General features: G+C 30.7%; 6 protein-coding genes across 7 annotated transcripts; 4 read left to right on the top strand and 2 right to left on the bottom strand.

Annotated features, from left to right (window-relative positions):
* Positions 1-1,165: 1,165 nt before the first annotated feature.
* Bm2725 (Uncharacterized protein) lies at positions 1,166-2,525 on the bottom strand (the record flags this gene model as incomplete). Its single annotated transcript, XM_043080270.1, has 4 exons — positions 1,166-1,255; positions 1,461-1,598; positions 2,014-2,160; positions 2,508-2,525. 4 exons carry the CDS (start codon positions 2,523-2,525, stop codon positions 1,166-1,168), a joined length of 393 nt encoding a protein of 130 aa, XP_042936204.1.
* A 256-nt stretch (positions 2,526-2,781) lies between these two features.
* On the bottom strand, positions 2,782-4,345 carry Bm12848 (Uncharacterized protein; the record flags this gene model as incomplete). Of its 2 annotated transcripts, none has more annotated exons than XM_043080269.1 (6): positions 2,782-3,035; positions 3,092-3,211; positions 3,390-3,527; positions 3,691-3,809; positions 3,988-4,150; positions 4,279-4,345. In XM_043080269.1, 6 exons carry the CDS (start codon positions 4,343-4,345, stop codon positions 2,782-2,784), a joined length of 861 nt encoding a protein of 286 aa, XP_042936203.1. The 2 variants fall into 2 exon arrangements, with proteins under 2 accessions (XP_042936203.1, XP_001901081.2); XM_001901046.2 differs by having other exon boundaries at positions 3,390-3,476.
* A 632-nt stretch (positions 4,346-4,977) lies between these two features.
* On the top strand, positions 4,978-7,464 carry Bma-unc-108 (Uncharacterized protein; the record flags this gene model as incomplete). The annotated part of the gene is made up of 8 exons (XM_001901045.2): positions 4,978-5,023; positions 5,222-5,293; positions 5,668-5,739; positions 5,823-5,901; positions 5,987-6,079; positions 6,656-6,767; positions 6,871-6,939; positions 7,369-7,464. 8 exons carry the CDS (start codon positions 4,978-4,980, stop codon positions 7,462-7,464), a joined length of 639 nt encoding a protein of 212 aa, XP_001901080.2.
* A 3,349-nt stretch (positions 7,465-10,813) lies between these two features.
* Positions 10,814-12,536, top strand: Bma-mpc-2.2 (Uncharacterized protein; the record flags this gene model as incomplete). The annotated part of the gene is made up of 4 exons (XM_043080268.1): positions 10,814-10,858; positions 11,342-11,500; positions 11,946-12,086; positions 12,495-12,536. The coding sequence occupies 4 exons, from the start codon at positions 10,814-10,816 to the stop codon at positions 12,534-12,536; spliced, it is 387 nt and encodes a 128-aa protein (XP_042936202.1).
* A 3,945-nt stretch (positions 12,537-16,481) lies between these two features.
* Positions 16,482-17,695, top strand: Bma-mpc-2.1 (Uncharacterized protein; the record flags this gene model as incomplete). The annotated part of the gene is made up of 4 exons (XM_001901043.2): positions 16,482-16,523; positions 16,807-16,965; positions 17,151-17,291; positions 17,642-17,695. 4 exons carry the CDS (start codon positions 16,482-16,484, stop codon positions 17,693-17,695), a joined length of 396 nt encoding a protein of 131 aa, XP_001901078.1.
* Positions 17,696-18,785: 1,090 nt separating this feature from the next.
* Bm12847 (Uncharacterized protein) lies at positions 18,786-20,595 on the top strand (the record flags this gene model as incomplete). The annotated part of the gene is made up of 6 exons (XM_001901042.2): positions 18,786-18,839; positions 19,338-19,462; positions 19,705-19,792; positions 19,985-20,088; positions 20,174-20,222; positions 20,503-20,595. The coding sequence occupies 6 exons, from the start codon at positions 18,786-18,788 to the stop codon at positions 20,593-20,595; spliced, it is 513 nt and encodes a 170-aa protein (XP_001901077.2).
* Positions 20,596-21,546: the final 951 nt, after the last annotated feature.

Below are 21,546 nucleotides of genomic sequence, written 5' to 3'. Positions count from 1 at the left end.
TTCGGCATACCTTCAGATGAAGTTGGCCCAACAGCTATTTAAGTTCCAAGTTTTAGTGCAATTAGCTCAGATTATTAATTAGCGCAGCTTGATTTTCTTCTCACTTTCTTAATGGAAAAAAAAAAAATGAAAAAGGTAAAAACGAATAGATAAGCGATTAATGATTGTTAGCGCTCGACAAGCTAATTTACACTCTCATTGCTACATTGCTGTCAAAGTGAAAAGTAAAGAGAATTAATAGGACACATTTCTTACTGTATATACATAAAAAAGGAAAGAAGATATTGAAGTTTCATTGATTTTTTGATGAATGTATAAAATTTGAATTTTAAACATAGCATATTCAAGAATGAGAGCAAATTGTCAAAGTGTGTAAGTAAATATATTCAGATTAATCTATCACAGTGATATATACAGCAATTAGGGTACTGTCTGAGCAATTTGAAATTTTCAGGTCAAACAAATTAAAATTCTACTGATTCAGATTCAGGTCCAAAAATTGTAATGAAAAATTGAATTGAGATAAATTTTTAAATAAAAGTATGGCATTTTTTTAAACTTGAAATTAACTAATAACTCTCACGTGAACTGGATGATGAGCTACACACTATGCACTTCTCCAATTACACTAATTTTTAATTTGATATGGCAAATTCGGATTTTTAATTTGATATACCAAGGATGGGATTTTAATAAAGCAAAGGGAAAAAATTCAATTGAAAATTTCTAATTTTGTGAATAATACAGATCTGATAGAAAGGAAATATCAGACAACTGCTTCATTTTCCGTGTGCTCTTCAGCCATTTCTATGTAATGTCCGTCAGAATAAGAATTGTTGAAAGTTTTTGCGTGTTCTTCTTCTTCAATTTTATTATTTTAATTGTCACCTCTCTTAATTTCAGAGATAACGGCAATGGGAGCTTTACTGGAATTTTGAAATGTTATAAACAATGTAGGAGCTATTGTATAATGTCGCTAAAGAAATTGAATATTATTAGCTGATAGAATTTTTCAATGAAATGTTAAATCAGTCCTGAGATCATATTATAATTTAGGTAATAAGATAATGTACGATGAAAATATGAATTACTAGATTAATTGTATTCTTTTCTCTTAATCGAAATTTTTATATATCGAAAATACAACAGTCAATTTTGCATATATTTAATTTTTTCTTTTTGATGTAATTTCAAACCATAATATGAGTGATCTTGCCTGAAGGTCCGGTGCTGTTGGCACACATTGAATTCCAGTCTGTAGCAAATTTCAACTTTATTAATGCATTTTCCAAGAATTATTGATACTCCAGAATAAGAAAAAAAAATGAAAATCAGAAAAAATTTGACATTTTTAATTGATTTACTGACGTTTTGTATATAATTATACAAGTTCCAATCTCCCAACTTCAATTTCTTTTGGCAGGAAATATGAAATTTAACTTATCCCGACAAAATATTACTCTCTTATTCGGTATCAAGTTGAACAATTGGATCATGACAAATGGTTGCATATAACCGTCTTGATTATTGAACGGATAGAAGCAATAGGGATAACCAAATTTTGGATATTGTACTATAGTTACATTTGTATTTCCTTCCTTGAAATCATCAAATTAATTTTAGTTGAAAAGTAATTAATAATATTGTTCGTTCTTCTGTATATTATCTTACATATGAAGGAAATGATGAAATCTGCATTAATTTATTATCTTTTTTAAAATATATCCTTAAACTTATATCCGTCTCGGAACTATCTTAAGCTTACATAAAAGCTAAGAAGCATTTTTAATTACACTGCTTGCTGCTTGCTATTTGGACAAATTAATTAAAGTAGCAAGTTAATTATAGCAATTTGTAAGAGTAACTGACAACGACATAGGTAATGATTTCAAACTTTGCAAGGCGTGCAGAAGTAGTTCTTACAAGAAAATATTTTTTTTAATGATAAATAATAAGAAACGATAATGGAAATGTTGAAACTTTAGGTTTAATCAAAATCTTAAAAAGTGGTACCATGACAGAACACTGGAACAACATTCGGTCATCGTTGCAGCAAGCTGTTACATTCGCTACTTGGTCACATATTTTATATGCTTCAAAATCTAGCGAACTGTTAGCAAACAAGTCATATGTTGGACTTTCTGGATAATAACCAAATAACTAAAGCATAAGTAATTAAGTATTGAAGAGTGTTGGTTTGGATGGATGGCAAACAATTTTTTGTATTATAGAAGATCTTTTATGAAAATAGTTTGAAATGCGATTACTATCAGAGTCAAAATGCAAAACTACAAGACATGAAGCTTCCGTTCGTGAAGCTTTTAGGAAGAAATCTTGTAATATCAGATTTATCATGTTGTTTGTTGAATTTACAATCTATTACTTCTAATCTCAAGCAAACAGCTTCGACAATTGACAACTAATTGGTCATTTTATTGTAGTTTCTCACCGATAACGATTCTAAAAGTTATATATAAAGTAACATATTAAACTCAAGCAAAGCATACCTTATTTATGCGCAGCATAACACAAAGTGTACCAATATCATATCCAAACCTAGTTTTCCTAGAAAATTTAAGTTATTAAATAAAAAAAAGAAATCTCAATCTCATCAAAATTGCTGGCAATTTTAGTGCAGTAGCTGTGTTTTGAATGTTGATCACATACATTACTTCAAAGTTATCATTTAAGATCAGACTTATGATAAACTCATCTTCTAAAGTTAGTTAGCCACTGCATATGGTTTTATTTTATTATTCGAAAATTTCTAAGATATTTGTTTCACCATTGCTCAACATTGTTCAAAATATATAAAGTAGATATGGGATGATCTTTGACCTTTGTCTTATACAAGCAGAAGTGCAAAACAAAAACTTTCTTGCTTAAAGCACAATCACCATAACCGTAATTCTCGTCCGTATTGGTTGCTTCTATTTTGCAGAAATGCTTTACAGGTTTTCCACCCACGTACGGTACAACTGTTTTCTTGCAATCTATTTTGAATTTGCTGGGTATTATCTCCATCTTCGCATATTCTAAATTTTGACAGATAATAAAGTGAGCTGTAAATTCATTTGGTGCTGTGACTTACCATACAGAATTCTCCGCAGCCTTCGCACATAAAAAGCATATGATGTTGGATCATCAATATTCCATCTAAAAATATTTTGCTCTTTTTTCATACTTCGCTTTCGGGGTTCAAAACCAATCCCTGAATGAAGTACCATACACATATATATACTTTTTAAGTTGGAGACATAATTATTAATTATAGCTTTAATTCAACCTTAGAAATTAGTAGAAAAAAAAAAACAATTTTGCAAATTCCAATGACTTTTCCAAGTCTCAACGGATTACAAGTCTTTTTAAGAAATAACTGATAATAACACCTGGAATACCACCAATGAAAGTAGTCTCGCCGTAGTACACTGGTGCATCTCGGGTAGTGTATAACAACATATATATGCCCGTAGTCACTAGTAACGCAAGAAAAATGTATATGCATAGCAAATATGAGATCGTAATAACTGAATATTATTGTCGTTATCATTTATCATTATTATTATCAGCATTCTCAAGGTCACCACTATGAAAACTTTCAATTTTCAGCAATGACCAACCTATCTCCGTTTCTGTTCATATCTTCATAAATATTTTTTGTCAATATGATAAGTTATCATAATAACATACTCCATGCAGTTACTGTACGATTACATAGATAACCATGATGATAGATGAATTTTCTCAAAGATTGTATTCGTCCACTTTGTTCACGTTCAACAAGCAAATCACGTGGTAATCCTGTTGATCTAAACAAATTGAGGCTATTAAGGAGTTAACTATACGAAATGACTTGAGTGACCTATGTTAGATATTTCAGATAATAATCCAAAAGCGCAGGAATCTATTGTATTATCAAGTTCATGTTACGATACTAAATCACTTAAAGACTAGAATAATAGAAGAGTGAAGTGTAATACACGCTACACGTTTGCGGCGGCTTTGTTATCACTGGCCACAGCAGTACTTGTTATTTTCTCATTTGCATTAGCACTTTTTGCTTCTATGGTTGGTATTTGCTGCTGTACTGCTTTCTCATCATCACTGCCATTCTTTTGCAACTTTTTCTCACGTGCAATCTTTTTCCTGTCTAAAAAGGAAGAAACTAAAACTGATAAAAATGATTTGGAACAGGAAGAATCGTTCAAATCAGTTCATTAACTTCAACAACAATTAATTAATTACTCTTGATAATAGGAAGATCATTCTAATTTACACCTTTTCTTTCTTTTTTCAGCATAACTTCTCTCTCAGATGCACCTCCCGCAGATAATCTTATCGCCATTCAAAAGCGAGTCAAAAGATGAAAATATGTGAAATGATCCATTCTCTTCTCTTCCACAATATTATATTTCTGGTAAGTAAATTTGCATATTACTTTATTTAACAGCCGAAGGATATCTCTGAGTAGTATTTCACGTTCCATAAAATGTCCCCCTCCCAAGTTGTCTCATATTCACTCCGCTAATGTAGAAACTCCACTGTCCGGTTGACTGCCCGCTTGCTCAACATACCAGTAGAGTAGTGTCAACTGCACCATATTGGGCTGTTATCTGTTCGATGCTCTCTGGCATATATTCCTTGCGATACGGTACCGCCTAATGTTCATTAATCGATGTTCGCTTCAGCAAGTCTCACTGCTGTCACTTTGTGGTTGGTTTCTGGTGGTATTTGGGTACCTTCGGTAGTTTTTGTGGTTGGTCGAGTTGGAGGGGTCAAGATTCTTCCGCCTCTGTCTCTCTCATAATATTTCGCTTGTTTCCTGACTTACTGAGATCTGGTGGCAACTGATAGACTGGTTTTATGCGAGGAATTATGGAGAGGAAGATGGGATCTTTGTGAAAGTTTTATGCTGTTTCAAAAAAAAAAACCAGAGATTCATTCGTTTTTCACAGCAGTTTGTTACTTTCAGTACGCATGTCATACGCATATCTCTTCAAGTATATCATAATAGGAGACACAGGTATGGTTGTTTTCAACCAATTTCTCGCATATATGTGTCAGTTTCCTTATTCTGAGACTTTATCCTGATGAGACCAACTATGGTTTAATGAAGAAAAGATTCATTACCATGGGAATGGAATTGGTAAGGAGCCAGTAAAGTTTATTTTTACTTTGTTGTTGTTATAGCAGCATATTTTTATAAATTGATGCATTTCAGGAGTAGGAAAGTCATGTCTCCTTCTTCAGTTCACTGACAAGCGCTTCCAGCCAGTGCATGACTTGACAATTGGTATATAATTTAACGCTGATTTGGATATTTCTATTACACTTATTGCTTATCATTTATTTTAGTAGTAGATACTATTATATGTTAAAGAATACCTTAACAGAGTACTGTCATATGTTGAAGGATGCTGAAATGGAGCATTCTTTTAGTAATTGTACAGGAATTTTTCGAAATTTTAGTCTACTGAGAAAAAATTTTAGTCTATTAAGGCTGAAAGACTCAAACACTCGATAGCGAGTTGTGCAGTGATCTCTATACTTATTCCACCAATATTGACAATAAATGAAAGATCATGCTTTGCGAAAATTAAACATGATTTGCTTTCAGATTTTTAAGTAATCTGCTATTGGTCATGATTTCCAAATACAACATTTCAGGTGTAGAATTTGGCGCTCGTATGATTACTATCGATAGTAAACAAATTAAACTACAGATTTGGGATACGGCTGGTATGTTTATTTGTCTGTGTTTCATTTGAAATTATCAGTTTTTGCACTTTCATAAGCATTTGCAAATTTTTGATGAGTTCTAGGTCAGGAATCGTTCCGTTCAATAACGCGCTCATATTATCGTGGAGCAGCAGGTGCACTTCTTGTTTATGACATAACACGGTAATGTTTTGGTAAAATCAAATTTTAGTCACACTGCAATCTTATTTTTACATGATGGAAAGGATTGAAATGTAATGCTTTTCAGGCGTGATACATTTAATCATCTGGCTTCTTGGTTAGAAGACGCACGACAGCATTCAAATTCTAATATGGTTATTATGCTCATTGGGAATAAAAGGTTGTACTGAATTCTGAACTGATTTTATTACCCGAAAGGTTTATTGATAATGCCAAAACGATGTATTCAATCATTAATGTCATTTTTTCCTTAGGGTAGCATTATTGTACATCAAATATCACCTTACATATGTTCTTTACGAAAGTGGTTGAAATTACCAGCCTTGATATTGAAATTTGGATGGCTTAAATTCTTTTGCAAAACTGCAGGAGGAAACTGGAGCCTCTTAAACGTTTATGCGATGTTTTAACATATTTTAGCACTGCTATTGCAGTTAAGTTGGGGGATTGAGATTGAGTAGTGATTTCAAATTAAACAGTTAAGCAATGAAGAAAACCTTGGTCGAAATTCTACTGATATGAAATCTAAATCTGACTATTCAGTTTAAAGTGTTTGCTTGTTATTATTGCTCTTGCCACCATTTCGCTTTCATTTGTCCAAATTTAAAATAGAAACAGTTTCTGTGCTTGTCATTATTTTGCATGATCAAAAAGTGGGTTATGAGGAATTATGAGGCACAAATTTTCAGTCTTTCTGTGGAATGATTTGTATTATTGTACAAGAATAATTTTTCAGTGATTTGGAAGCGCGACGAGAAGTGAAGAAAGAAGAAGGAGAGGCGTTCGCACGTGAGCATGGTCTAATTTTTATGGAAACATCTGCAAAAACCGCAGCAAACGTAGAAGAGGTCGCATATTTTTTATTGCATCTTGTCATCTTGAACATAGTCATTCGGATGCTGCTTTATTTTTATGATTTAGAAATGGTTCCGGAATCTTATTTATTTTCAGGCATTCATCGACACTGCAAAAGAAATTTATCGGAAAATACAAGAAGGTGTTTTTGATATCAATAATGAGGTGTGTTTTAAGAATTTTGAAAGTTTTTAGCAATAGAATAATATGATGGCTGTCCACGATTGTGTTCAGTATTACAGTGAAATACATTTCGTTATGCGACTGTAAATGTTTCTTTCGCAGAAGAAACTTAGTAATAATCGTCAAGCAGTAATAATCGTTGGGCGGAAGTTATTAAATCTTTTCCTTTATTCTTTGGTAATTAAATTATCGATTTTATCTCACGGTTCATCCAAAAGAACTGCTGGGGAAAGGGTACACAATGTAAGCTAGGGGGTATACAGGCTACGAGTTCATACTGCTTCATATAAAAATGACTGTCAGTCTGATTCCGTTATTGCTTTTGTTCGTGAAATGCAGCAATTTTCTGTCGTTCTCAGTTCATCTCATGTGTTTGCAGTATGTTCATTTTAATTCTGGAGTATGTTGCAGGCAAATGGAATTAAACTTGGACCACAGCATTCTCCAAGTTCACCCAATTCTCCTGGTAGTAATCAGGCACTAGGAGGTTCGAACAGTTGCTGCTGAAATTTAGTCGTGCAGACTCCATTATATGTTGTGTAATCCTTCTGTATGAATCAAAAAGAAATGTCCAATTGAATTTAAGTTTCTAGTCATTTTTTGTTTCGAATATTTCCTTCAAAATATTTCCCTGAAGAGGTGTAGAAATATTTTTTTTAACATACTACTCGAAAGTATTTTCGAAAATAAATTTTAACATGTTCTGAGAGTAGAACTGAAAAGGGGAGAAAATTTTATTGTGTAATTTTCGTATAGTTGGGTTGCACCTTGCATTTCTTGCTTTATTTTTGTACGTCCATGTACATAATTGTAATCTTGTGAAATGAGTTGTGATTTTAAACTAAGGCAGCCCAGTTTGACTGTCGTTGTGCTAAAGCAACTTTTATCAAAGCATATTTTATCATATTGTCATAAATTCAGCATATTCTGTGGTGTGTTTTATTTCTTTCCTCTTGCTGTTAGTCATTGATGTTTCCTTCCTAATTTAATGAACATTTGATTTGAATTTATCAGTCTCATTCATAATATTGTATTTTCGTTGTTTTATCTTTTTAATCGGAATATCTGTTTTACTTTAGAATCTAATTCTTTCTGATATATATATATATATATATATATATATATATATATATGTTGTTTTCGTTTTTGTTCTTTCTAGTGCTCTTCTATATGTGTATAAAATGAATTTTTTAATTTGATGTGAACTTTTCATCCTCAATACCGGATCCTTTTTTAGACTGGTTTCTGATGTTGTTGAATTTCTAGCGCATCCAAATAGACCAGAGTTTGGGGAATTTTTTTTTTTTTTTTGTGTGTGTTTTTCAGTACTAAATGTTTAACAAGCATCATTAACCTACTGGCAAACAAGGATGCTTCCTGCTAGCAATAGTAGGATTTCGTTGAAAATTTTATAAGATCGGGATTTTGCAAAAAGAATATTGTCACTGATATAGTTTAATGGATTATGGCGGCGGTAAATTGCTCGACAGAAGTTCTATTTTCAGAAGAATCCATATTTCTTCTATCTCACGGTTCAGCATTGGTAGGATGCATTTATTTGCTTTTTAAAAAATTACAAAGCAGAAGCGAGGTAACGCAAATATGAATTTTGGAAAGCCGAATGATTTTTACTCTCGATTATAAAGCATGTAAAATATGTAAACAATTTCCATTATCTATTATGTGCCGTAACGTGAATCCAAATGAAGACAAACAATGAGTTTAATTTCTCCACTATTCTGTTGGGTTGTTATTTTTGTTCTTTTTATATCATTTCTCGGTTTATAATTTTCCAACGAAAAGTAAAATTTGCATTCTGTCGAGTTCTTAGTCTTTTTGAAAATGAAGTAGAGTTAGTAAAGTACTTTAAAAAGATACTGAATGAACATGATAAACAATTTATGTCTTTCAACCCTGTCCGTTTATGTCATTAGTGACAAGAAGACAATCACGTACGAGTATAATTTTGCCTTGGATCTGAAGATACATGAGAAGATTCTCCAAACTGTTGAAAATTAAAATTTAATAAATTCCTAGTTTGTTTGGTTGAAGTTTGCGCCACTTTCTATGAAGTATTCTTAATCTTTGGTATGGTTAATAAATAACAAATATTTGACGTTATTTTCAATGCTATTTCTTGAAAATCTTCAGTTTATAAACGCCACAGCCTAATTCCATTTAGCTACTGCAATCTTAAACATACAATTGATATTTTTAGCAGACAAATCTGCTGCTTGACAAATTTTCAGTGTTTCAAATCACAAGGATTCTAAAAGCCACTTCTCCTTATTTGTCTCTGATCTACGTTGTTAGATCGATGTCCTAATAATTGTGGCTAACGGTATTGAATTGTTACGAGCGAATTTTGATATATTGTCAAGTTTTTTTTTTTCCTTTTCAATTCTTGGAAATACAGTTTAGAAATTTTGTTTAACATTCAAGAAAGTGTCGTTCTATTGTCTGTCCTCATTACAATTGTTAAGACATACCATACTGCTGCCAGCTCAAAAACTGGATTGGTATAATAAATGAGACATTGTTTATATAACTCCTGACATATTAGCTGGACTAGTACTTGTTAATTAGACTTTAATGAATAGCTATATAAATTAATAGATTCTCAGAGACATATTTTCATATGTAATATAAGGCACATCAAGTTAAAATATCTATCAGTTGCTGCAACCTTAAGTAACTGTTCTCTTTCAAACTTCAAGCATTTCTTTGGAATGAAAGTAGCAAATTTATCTAAACCAGTGTTACGTTACGTAGGCTTGTGATACTACAAATATGCTAGTAGAACAAACTAATACACTTATAATTTGAAATAGCATCCTTGTGTTTACGGTTAAGCATTTTCCACATTTCTTATCTATGACTTTATAATTTTAACTTAATGCTTTAATTCCAATTAATTCCATCAAATTTCCTCAGAAGTATTTTTACCAAGTTTTTTAAAATTCTTTTCAAAGGGAAAAGAAAAACATGGGATTTCCTAAAATGTTCTTTGATCCATTAAATTATCTCTCTCTGCATTTTGGAGTGTAATTGGTGCTAAGAACGAAAAGCGTGTTTTGCCAACAAACGCCAGTCAAATAAACAGAAGATGGCTCTGTCTCTTCAACAACTCACAGTTGATTTTACCCTATATGATTTCGAACTTTGTGCCATGTATAACTGTTCCAAAATGAATTATTGCAATTTATTTCGAATGTTTTAAATTAAGTTTCGCTAAATTTAATCTTTTCTTTACATTTTATGATTTTTTTGCTGCTCAAATTGATATTGTATTTTAATTAGAAAGACAATTATAAAAAATTATTAATAACATTAATGAAAATATTAAGTTAACTCCATTAATGTTATTTAATTCGATTTCTCTATTTTCGATACAAATATTTGGTTAATTCTATGTAATTTAAGAACTGGTAGTTAAATGAATCCAAACTAAGTGATGCCAAATCCATTATGCTCGAAGTATTTTCTACAACCAAACCAAATATCATTTCATTTGCTTAAAGCATCATTCAGTCGCTCGTTTCAAAATAATATTTTCAAACTATGCTGAAAACAATTACTTCATTTTCACTAGAATGAAAACAAAAAATTCATTTTCTCCTAGAAGTTTTTGTTTTGATTTTAAAAATTGGGAAGTGTAAAATGAGATACGCTGACATAAGCTGTGAAAAGAGTTTTTAGTTTATACTAAATTCTATTATTGCTATCAGAATTTGCTCAGATGTTGTTTACGCACGTATATCTAAATCAATCTCTATGTAATTCGCTTTTCATTTCATTGAAAATTAATTTTTCAGATTGATTCAGTATTGACTGAGGGATCTTCAAGCGAGCGGGCATGTTTTCCTCATTCTATCGAGTTTTGTGTCAAACTGGTGATAAGGTTGTAAATTAAATTTAATTATTTATAATGAATAGATACATACTAGAAAGTCATCTATTCTATTGGATGGATCGATGAAAAAGCGTTGAACATTTTGCATATTTCATTATTGAATTCCTAATAAAAAACCGTTAATCCAATTTGTGAAAAAATGGAGAAATTAAGTTCCATAGACACATAAATATAAATTGTAATGGTGGGATCAAGAAGATTTATTTCATTTTATCTAAATTTACTGCTGCTTATAGTTTACACCATAAAATGATCTGAAAAAAGTTGTATTTGGCTTCTCACAGTGAGCTTTTTTTTAAGTTGCTTTGTACTTCATTGCAAGTCTCATCTCCTTAGGGAGTTAATTGCCCTATTATCAGAGAAACTTTTACTATCATTGTTGATAGCAGCCAGTGGCAAATAGTTTACAAATTTTTTATGTTTAATTAAAAATGAATTCCTTGCAAAAGCAAAACACTTGCATTATTACAGATTCTTTATCCATGGTTGCCATCGTTTGCCAAAGGCTTGTGGAATCATGAAGCAGGGCCTAAAACGATATTCTTTTGGGCACCAACCATTAAATGGTGTTTGGTGATAGCCGGTGTTGCTGATTTGAGAAGACCTGCAGAGAAACTTAGCACTTCTCAGGTTTACTCTTTCCTATTCTCTTACTTATAAATTCCTCTTACTTCTCTGTTTCATTCGTCCAAAGTTCGAAGGTGTTATGTTGGCATGTCGATCTGCTGATAACTTTGTTTGTTTTATTTTATATCAGTTTTAAAGGCAGAAAATTAGTTACGTTCATTTGTGACTAGTTATTTTTCTTCCGAAAGAGTTGAAAATAATTAAAAATTAATAAAAAGCTCATTTATTTCTAATGAAATAAAATGCAACAGCAAAAAATGTTTAGTTGCTATAACGATTAATTGAAGCTGCAAATAAACTTGTAGATCATCGATCATACTCGCATATTTGCATGCTAATATCCGGTTGATGTCCGGCATGTCTTGATGTTTAAATAATGATACAACATTCCTAAACAGTTTTAATTATTCCATCTAAATTTTTGTCAAATGTATAGTCTGCGTTGCAGAATATGGCATTATTTTTCACTGGACTAATATGGACGCGCTATAGTTTCGCTATCCGACCAATTAATTACAATTTAGCAAGTGTTAATTTCTTTGTCAGTACTATCGGTTTATATCAATTGTCGAGAAAATTCAAATACGAAGTTTGTTTTAAAAACTTTCCACATCTCTTTACTCAGTTAGGCGGACTTTTTTTTTTATTTGAGGAGTAGAGAACCGAACGCACACATGAAAATTGCGTAAATTTTCATAGCATGTTGAACTGTAACTACAAAATTTTAGTGTGCTAAATTAACTTACATTTAAGTCATTGCTTTCAAACATAGTTCAATTAGTAACCTTTTCCAATTTTTATGAATTCAAACATAACAAAAATAAGAGACAGATTACTACAACTATTACGATTATTACTTTCCACTGTTCAACGAGAAGAAAATTTCACTTGAACATTCATTGACATTCGCTGTCTACTCGATATTATTACGGAAGAGTTAACCTAATTTTTTTTAAATAAAATGTTCATTTCATCAACTTTGCTGTAAGTATTTCAGATGTCACAAAAACAGTTATTATCAGGACGAATTCAGCCATAGAATACTGATTAGCTTCAAAATTTAGAGATAGTTTATTTGAGCAGGGTATGTCATTATTGCAGTAATAGTTATTTTATATAAATTTTATATTAGTGATACATTTCTTGATTTATTTCTTATGGTTTTTCTATTAACTAATCGGTGAAAAAAAGAAGACAGGTTAAGATATCAGAATTTATTCAATCTTTTCTTTTGACCTCTGTTTGCATTTTCAAGAATTCTGTCATTAAACATTGTACCATTTCATTTTAAAATTTGAAACTTCTTTATTGTGACCAAATTCTGCATTATTCACTTTTCTTATCAATAAACCATCTATTTTATTTCTTGGCCATTTATTGTTCAGTCTTCATTTTCAATGAAAAAAAAAAAAAAAAGAAAATAAATGGCACAGTTTCTTGTTGTTATTATTATTACTATTTTTTACAAATTACTTCAAAAACAAAAGAGCAAAATTAGAAATGCAAGAAATTCTAATATAGGAACAACGGAAAAGAAATGTAACAGAGAAAGAAAATGCAGCTTCGCAGTTTGTCAGGATTTTTTGAAAATCTTTTTGAAATTTTTGTCTTATTATGTTTTAAATAATTTCTAGTAGCTTATTCTTTTTTGAAAGCATTGCAATTTTAATTTTTGAACTGAAATTCCAATCAGTTTATATAATTGTATCATACATTCATTGAAGTTTATTAATTTGATATTTAGCTCATAATGTTTTTTTGCAAACTTTGTAGTTTTCTTTTGTTTACATTTTCAATTCATCGTAGATAACAAATTTCCACTGTTCAACGGAGAAAAAAATTTCACTTGAACATTCGACCTATCATTTCCGGTTGTTGAACTTATTAACTTACCATTTTTTCCGGTTACTGAACTGAAATTTAACGGTTACTATTTGTAAATGATGCAATATTCGTGCAGTTTATTTGTTTTTTGTTTCGTTTTCTTCAATTTCATACTAAAACATGTAGAATTGGTTGTGCGCTTTGCAGAATTGTTCCGGTTCCGGTTTTGTTTAACTTGATTTAATTTCGTTCTGCTTCATATCCGTTTATATACGTTCCTTAACTTATAATGAAATGAAGTTTTTTAATCTTTTTGTCCATTAATTAAAAAACAAAAGATAAATTCGTTTAAAACTAACAACAATAAAAGCTTTCGTTCATATTTGACTCGAACTTTTGAATATTTATTGGTTTAAAAAGTTTTAAATGAGAGAGCGATTTGATGAATCTTAAACCAAAACTAAAATAGCCTGGTTGCTTCTCTACAACAACTATCAAAAGCGCTTATTTCATTGATGCGCCTGACTTTGAGTCAAAAACCCATCTTGAAATGCAATGTTTTTTCCTATTGGTCAAGCCTTAATATGTTTGGTTTATTAACTTAGCCCTGATTAGTCCTCGCTAACTCAGTAAATGATTAATTTGAATTTGTAACTCGAAACTTTACAATACAAAGTTTACTAACTAATTTAATTAAAACACATTTTATATTAATGAAATAATGTTTTAAAAAGGCATATTTGTCTGTTTATAAAATGAAAAGAATAGAAAGCCAAATAATCCCATATAACAATTTGAAATTGTTCTAATCTTAACAAAAGCTCTGGTAAATATTCAAAAATAAAAATAAAGAAAATTCTCAGCCAAAATGGCAATCAATAATTCGGTGACACCAATCTGAGCACACTGTACTTTGATGAGCAGTGATTCCACAGTACTAATTACAAAAAGTAAATCGATCAAACAGCATATATCAGTAACATAACGATATATCAGGCTTCGTACTGGAAACTTCTTCATTCCACGTGATATGACGTATGCACTTTCACTTTGGAAGTTTTAAGAACTTTGAATGAATAAATCATTTAGTTTCACTGTACCATTTGTAAAAAGAAATGTATCTGAGAAGGTTTAACAGTTGTGATCATCATTTGCGAATAAATTATTTTACGGACATATAAATATGCTCTTACTGTTACTTTTATTATTTCATGATACCTGTTGCTATTTATCTAAAAATTTCTAAATTAAGAAATTTCAAATTAAAAAACAAGCAAAATTCATTTTTTTTTTTTTTTTTTTTTGCGTATGATTTTTGTAGTATTACCACTATATTTCATTTCATTTTTGTATTGATCGTTCCTACTCATTTTATTTCTAAATGCTCCTTCAGAATTCTTGCTAAATTTTTATAAATTTTTATTTAAGAAATTTCTCCCGCTGTTATGATTTCGTTATATTTTTCAAATTGATCTTCTCTTGCATGTCTCCTCACCACAAACAAGGAATCGAAAAACTGATAATGAATCTTTGAGTGGTAAACAAGTATACAAATTCTAGCTGAGTTCATTAAATTTGACATATAAATTTCGAAAATAACTTTGTTAGAGATGTTTTATGAACCACTTTCTATACTTTTCTCATCCCTATAACCTTTTCTTTCTTCTCTTGGCTTCTTCACTTTCGATCTTTTTCCATTTATTCAGCTTCACTTTCATACTTTTCATGAACCTTATCTTATCTTATCATCGCATAGCGATAATCTAAAGAGAGGGAAAAAGAAAGAGCAGATGTGATAATTTCTAGCTGTAACAATGATTAATTTGAATATTTTGAAATAGATAGCCTTGAAATTCAAAATGTTTTCAGTAGAAAATATAAAATGACAACATATAACGTTCAAGTTGATAAAACGAAAATACTACATATTTGAACTATGAATGTTCCTTTCCAATTTAAATTCCTTTGGTTATTAATTGACTTTATGCCCTTCCCCCTCCCCTTTCCCCTCCCTCCCCGCGATCTGATCCATTCCACAAATTTTCTGGCCCTTTTTTAAATTCTTACTGAAATACTGCCTCTTCGTAATATACTGAACCTTATTCTAATCTTACCAAAAATATTTAAATTTTCCTTATTCTCATTTCGATTATTTTTCATATAGATCATTCCAGCTCGTTCTGTAGTATTTCATTGAAATTTATGAACTTTGAAGTTTTGAGATTCTTTATCTCACAAAAAATTCAACGAGAAGTATTAGAGTTTTAGCAAGGATTAAAAAATATTATTAAAAGTTTGGTAAACATTTCTTTATTCAGCTAGTTAGTGCATGATTCATAAGTGAAATAAACTTTTGAAACTAGTCCATCTTAAATATTCTCTAAAATTTTAGATCTATGGCCATTAATGAATTGAATGAAGATCTAAAAAACAAGAGTTTACACTTTTGCTTACCGCTATAGTTAATAAAGTGAAAAAACAAAACAAAACAAGGATTCGCTGTTGAATTTCTCGACACATAGTATGAAATAAAATAGTATTAAAGTTTCTCATATCATAAGAGGCCAAAAAGTATGACTTACATAATACTATAGCAAAAGGTTTTTTTTTTTCTTATTTATCGTATGCTATTGTCGTATATTTTAGTTTCGCTTTGCTAGTTATAAATCAAAGTAACCAAATTTTTTGAGATTACAATTTGCTTCCTTTTTTTCTCTTTTGTTTTCTTTTTTTAAGAAACCGAAGTAACCAACAATTATTATTGAATGTTGTGTATCAGTACCCCAAAACAATTTAAACTTTGTTTTCGAATTTTGTTTAAAATTTCCCATCATTTGTTCTATACTGTTCATTTATCAAACTTCCATCATCCTTGTGTTCAATTTACCTCTTTTTTGGTGTTGAAATTATTTTTAATTCGTTCATTCCTGTTATTTTCATTTCTCTCATATGCAATTTCGTTCATTTCTTGATTGAGATTACATTTACTTTTATTTTTTCTATTTAGAAACTACGGTGGAACTGATGGTTTGTAAATAGCATTAAATACTATAGCAGCATATTTTGTCACTGATGACTTCTTAATTTTGTGACACTGGTGTTGATTGTTATCATCTAGTTTAAATTATTAGTACATTCATTGAAAAGGATATTCAGAATTATGTCTTGCATATGTGATGCATTTTGTAATGCTGCTGATAAGGTAAGTGTACTTTTTTCCTCCTCAAATTATAACTTTATTTCAGAATTTTGTTTTGAATCTTTTCAAGATTCAAAATTTCAAATTGTAAAGAATGTAGAAATTGAAGGTGAAATAATCTTGCTGCATAATATAGCATAATAAAGACAGACTGCAGTACAGTACTTCGAAATATTACATATCAGATATAACACTGCTAAAATTAATAATAAAAAATATTTCTGTCTTAACTATTTCCATTATTTTCAGTGATTAATTCTTTGTTCATTTGCCCAACATATTGCAGGCAATTTATCCCATCCTACCCGATTTCATTAAAAAAACTTGGGATCATCCAGCTGGTCCCAAAACAGTCTTTTTTTGGGGACCAACGATAAAATGGTGTCTAGTGCTAGCTGGTTTATCTGATCTGATGCGACCAGCGGAAAAACTTAGTTTTTTTCAGGTAATCACTCAATTTGTTTTTCGTGTTATCACTTAAAGTAGTTCAAATAGTAGAAAACAACAATAACAACACTCCAGACCTGTGAAAGCAACAGATAAGTCCAGAAGTCTAAATTTTTATAGTGCTTGAATGGTGAACATGTCTTAATTTGAAAATAAAAAGAAACATCTAAGTTATATTTAAAGAATATGGCACTTTTTTTCACGGGAGGCATTTGGACACGATACAGCTTCGCTATTACGCCTATCAACTATAATCTAGCAAGCGTCAATTTATTTTTATGTGGAGTAGCCCTTTTTCAGTTAGCTAGGCTAGGCTACTATGAGGTTTGTTGCTTTACCATATTACCTTAATGCTGATTGAGACTAAATAATCCATTAATTAATCACGGTTTAAATTAATATTTTTTTTCATTATGTAATCGCACTTTATTGTTCAGTAAAATATACCTTACAAAAGACAGACGATTATGATTTTGCGTAACTTACTCTTATTTATTTAAATTTATCTTGCGAATTACTTTTTATATCTCAATTTATCGGGTCCTCAATTCCATTCTATATTGTAAGGTCAGTTTCTCCTTTTTTTTTTTTTTTTTTTTTGAAGCATTTGCAACATATAATCTAAAAAAGAGATGCAATATCTAAATGTCTTTTCTTACTTCCATTTATTTCAGGCATTTACGAACTCTTCCGTAAATACTACGATGGTGAACGTCACTAACATTTAATATAATCAAGAATGCGCAGACTCATCATACTCAAGCTCAGGCTTAAGCTCGTTTTGAGGCCAATGGTAAAAAGAATTAAGTCAGAGTTTTCATAGTTGCATGAAAAAGGATGTAAATTTAGTTCAATTATTGCTACATTTCCTATTCTGTCAAATAAAGCATTGTATGCAACAGATAAAGTCAGCATATCAAATAAAATTTCAATTTAAACTTCAATTTTTTATCCCTAATAAAGCAATTCTCTCTATGCAAATGGAACACTTTAATAAACATCATTCCAGAATCCCGGAATCCATGTGTGGAACAATAACGCAGTACAATGCTCTGTAAGAAGTATTCTGAAATGATTCGAGAAAAAATAACTGAATTCTGAAAACTCATTCCGCGTGTTATATTCAAGAATCCCACTTTCTCTGCACTTTTTTTTTGATCTTGGAGATTCTTAGTGGAAGCCAGTGAATGCATGTAGTAATTTGACACTTACAGATCACACCACTCATCTTCACCTAGCTCTGATGAACTCCTTGGGTCACTCATACACAGATGCCTAATTTAAATAATGAAATGTACATCTGTCAGGTTAGCATTCAAGTTGCGACAAACGTAAAACGTAAAGACATATGTACCACTAAGACTGTTTTGATGTGTCATTCGGCCGATCTGTCTTCCGTGCATAACCACCTGCGTTCCAGGTCTCTAGCAATACCGTGTTCATTCTTCAACCTTCCCTTCATATCTTGTCACGTGACAATTTCATCAATAATTTAATATTTTTAAATAAATAGTGCATCTTATTTATATCTTTTAAATGAGATGATGGTCCCTTCGACAGATAAACTCATAATGTTTGGTAAGATATATTCATGCGGACATAACGCGATTTAATTTGAAAATGTACTCAAGTGATGCGGAAGTATGTGTCTTGTTTCTTTCATAACAATTTCTATTCGTTCATATGCATATAGCATTATTTTCACGTTGAATTATCTCTCAGAAAGAGCAAAAGAACGTGAAATAACGAGACATCAATGCCAGTAAACTAATTCGTTATTTCCATTCTAACGACTTCGATTCCACCTTTAGTTAAGAGATGACTGAGCACGTCGATACTAAAGGATTATCATCAGCGCTTCTGCAGATGAAGGTTTGTTGCTTTTTAGAAATTTCTATAAGTGGAAATAATATTGCTGATTGTGTAGCGTTTATTTTATCTCCTTATAGCTGCTTGACCGTTTGATTAACTACATTAAGTTAATTCTCGTTATGGGATTCATATACGAAGTTTATTTTATTTCTGAAAGCGTAAGGAACAATCGTATAACTGTGTCGTCCAAAAGCTTTACGGCATATTTCCAGTTTCAAAGATTTCAACTTCAGCTTCAATTTAATAGAAATTTGTGAAGTTAAATTTGGATTTTAATACCTTCCTCAGATTTTTTCTCTTTCTTCTTCCATCTTTCTTTTCTTCTTTTTTTTTTTTTTTTTTGTCCTCTCGTCATGAATTAATTATCTTTATATTATATTCACATCAACAGTTCTAAGTGATTTTTTAGTTTTTTTTTTTTTTTTTAGTTTACGTGAAAGATAGTGAAGTCTTATTTATAACCGTGCAAAGGACAGTGGCTATGAAATTTGTTTACAGTTTATGCAAAGGACAAGGATTCGTTTAGAGGAAGAAGCCAAAAGAAAAAGCGAACAAAAATTGCAGAAACGTTTTTTAAAGAAGGATGACAAAAAATTATCAAAAGGACCAGAAGCAGTAGAGCCGTAAGTTTCAAAATTTAACGTCAAAATTAAAAATTGCACTGTTCATGTTGCTTTAGAATAATATATCTGCAGTTTTTAGAAATTTGAAACTTCTCTGCAAGTGCTAAAGAATTTCTTACAAAACACTGATATGCATTAGTTATCTTTAGACTCCTTTTAGTTTTCGATAATACAACTGAAAGTCTGCCTTTTTACTTGAACTCGCACTTTTTCGCTTAAAAATTGTTGAAGTTTCATTTTAGAACTGTGAAATCCGAAAATAGGTATGAGTTATTGGAAAACCTTTCATTTGGACGAATGTCTTTTAAAGGTTTCAATCCCGAAGTTGAGGTATTTTTTCATGCAATACTGAATTTCTGACCTTTCAAGATTACTGGAAACCGTTCGGTTTGATTGAAGTCTTTTAAAATTCTGTCTCGGAAATGATTTGACACTTGATAGAATATAACTCCTTGAATGTATTTCATCTTTCTGCTATGAATTAACAGAACAGTGGATGGTTGTAGTTTTCAATATTTTTAGAAGCTTATGAAATATTATGAGGATATAAAAGGCTGCAAAGTGTCTGATGAAGTCAATTTTGATATTGGACAGGACATTACGGATTATGAATTAGCTGCATCAGTGTACGTTTAATTGTTTTGAATTATGCATATGTAATGATTTCTCAGTCATATTCGTTTCCATACTTAGTAAGATTTTGAATTTCAGGTTTAGCGCAAAAGCAAAAGGAAATAGAAAATATCTGAACAAACATGAGGTGAATCTTCTCAAAGTTCATATGCTTTCTTTTTTTATCTTTATTGAAACTTTTTCAAACTACACTTTTACTGTATATCTTTTTTTAAAAAAAATAACTAACTCTTGGCGTCTGAGTCGCAAGTTTTTTTTTTCTTTTCTTTTCTTTTTCTTCTTTTTTTAACGCTAATAAAGTTTATTAGCAGAGGGTTAGTAAAGTATTTTGAAATAGAAATGATTTGTGTGGTGTTTTGTAACCACTAATATAATTAAGTACTGGTCTTTGAAAGTTGTCTTTGCAGATGGATGAAAGGAGTTTAATCGATGAAATTAACGAACAACCATTAAAGCGTAAACGTCGAGATGATGGACGTCCAACTCAATCAAAAGTCTAAGTTGTGATTTTATTTAATGCTCAGTTTTTTCTAATTCAGCAGGTATGGTATTTCTTCATCCAGCTGTTTTCATTATTGTCGCACTTGTTTTACCATTCAGAATGATTACAGTTAGGGTTGGTAAATTGCTTATATCAGTCCATTTTTAAACTTGGAGCATTATTCAGGAATTAGTCACCCTTTCGAAACATTTGCACCACGATATCCTTTTTTTAGCGGTTATTATCAACTTGTGAACTGTTTCCATTAATGTTTGAGATATGCTTTTAGACCATCGAAGTTGATCAGTAGAAGTTAGTCTGAAGTCAGTGATAAAGCTGTACAAATAAGTCTTAGAATTGAGATGTGTCAGCTGTTATGTACCATAACTAGATAACCAAAACTTTTTGCTTTTATGCTTTTTTCAGTGAGAATTTTGTTTTGTAAATGTTTGACTTTTTCTGATTTTCGATTTTTGAAATTTGTGCTATACTCAATTTTCCAGAAAATAAATAAGATAAATTTTGTTCTGTGCTGAACGATACCGAAATTATCACCCATTTTGTCATATTTTTAGCATCAGACAGTTAATTTATAACATTTCTAACTGAAATATAGTTAGGAATGCTGTTTTTAAGCAAACTCTGTAAACATTTATGACATATTAAATTTTAATTATTTCTTTTTAATTATTGCAATCACTCTTACTACCGATTTTTTTAAAAATAAGATTGCATAGATGTTTTAAAAAAGTAGAAAAGAAATTGTTCTATCATCTGATACAGTAATACTTCAAACATATTCCAAAAAAAAAAAAAAAAAAGTTCACTTTTACAATCTGAGCTATTCAGTCCTTTCAAAACTGAATAACTATAATAATCCTCGTGATTGAACCTAGATTTCATCTGTCAGCACAGTATTAAATTCCTTTTTATTATTGTATGCATATCCTATTCTCATTCATTTCCTTCC

This window comes from Brugia malayi (assembly GCF_000002995.4).
Source record: "Brugia malayi strain FR3 genome assembly, contig: Bm_v4_Chr3_scaffold_001, whole genome shotgun sequence".
Taxonomy (NCBI): Eukaryota; Metazoa; Nematoda; class Chromadorea; order Rhabditida; family Onchocercidae; genus Brugia; species Brugia malayi.
The sequence above is the reverse complement of the archived record's forward strand: the minus strand, read 5'-3'. Positions and strand labels throughout refer to the sequence as shown.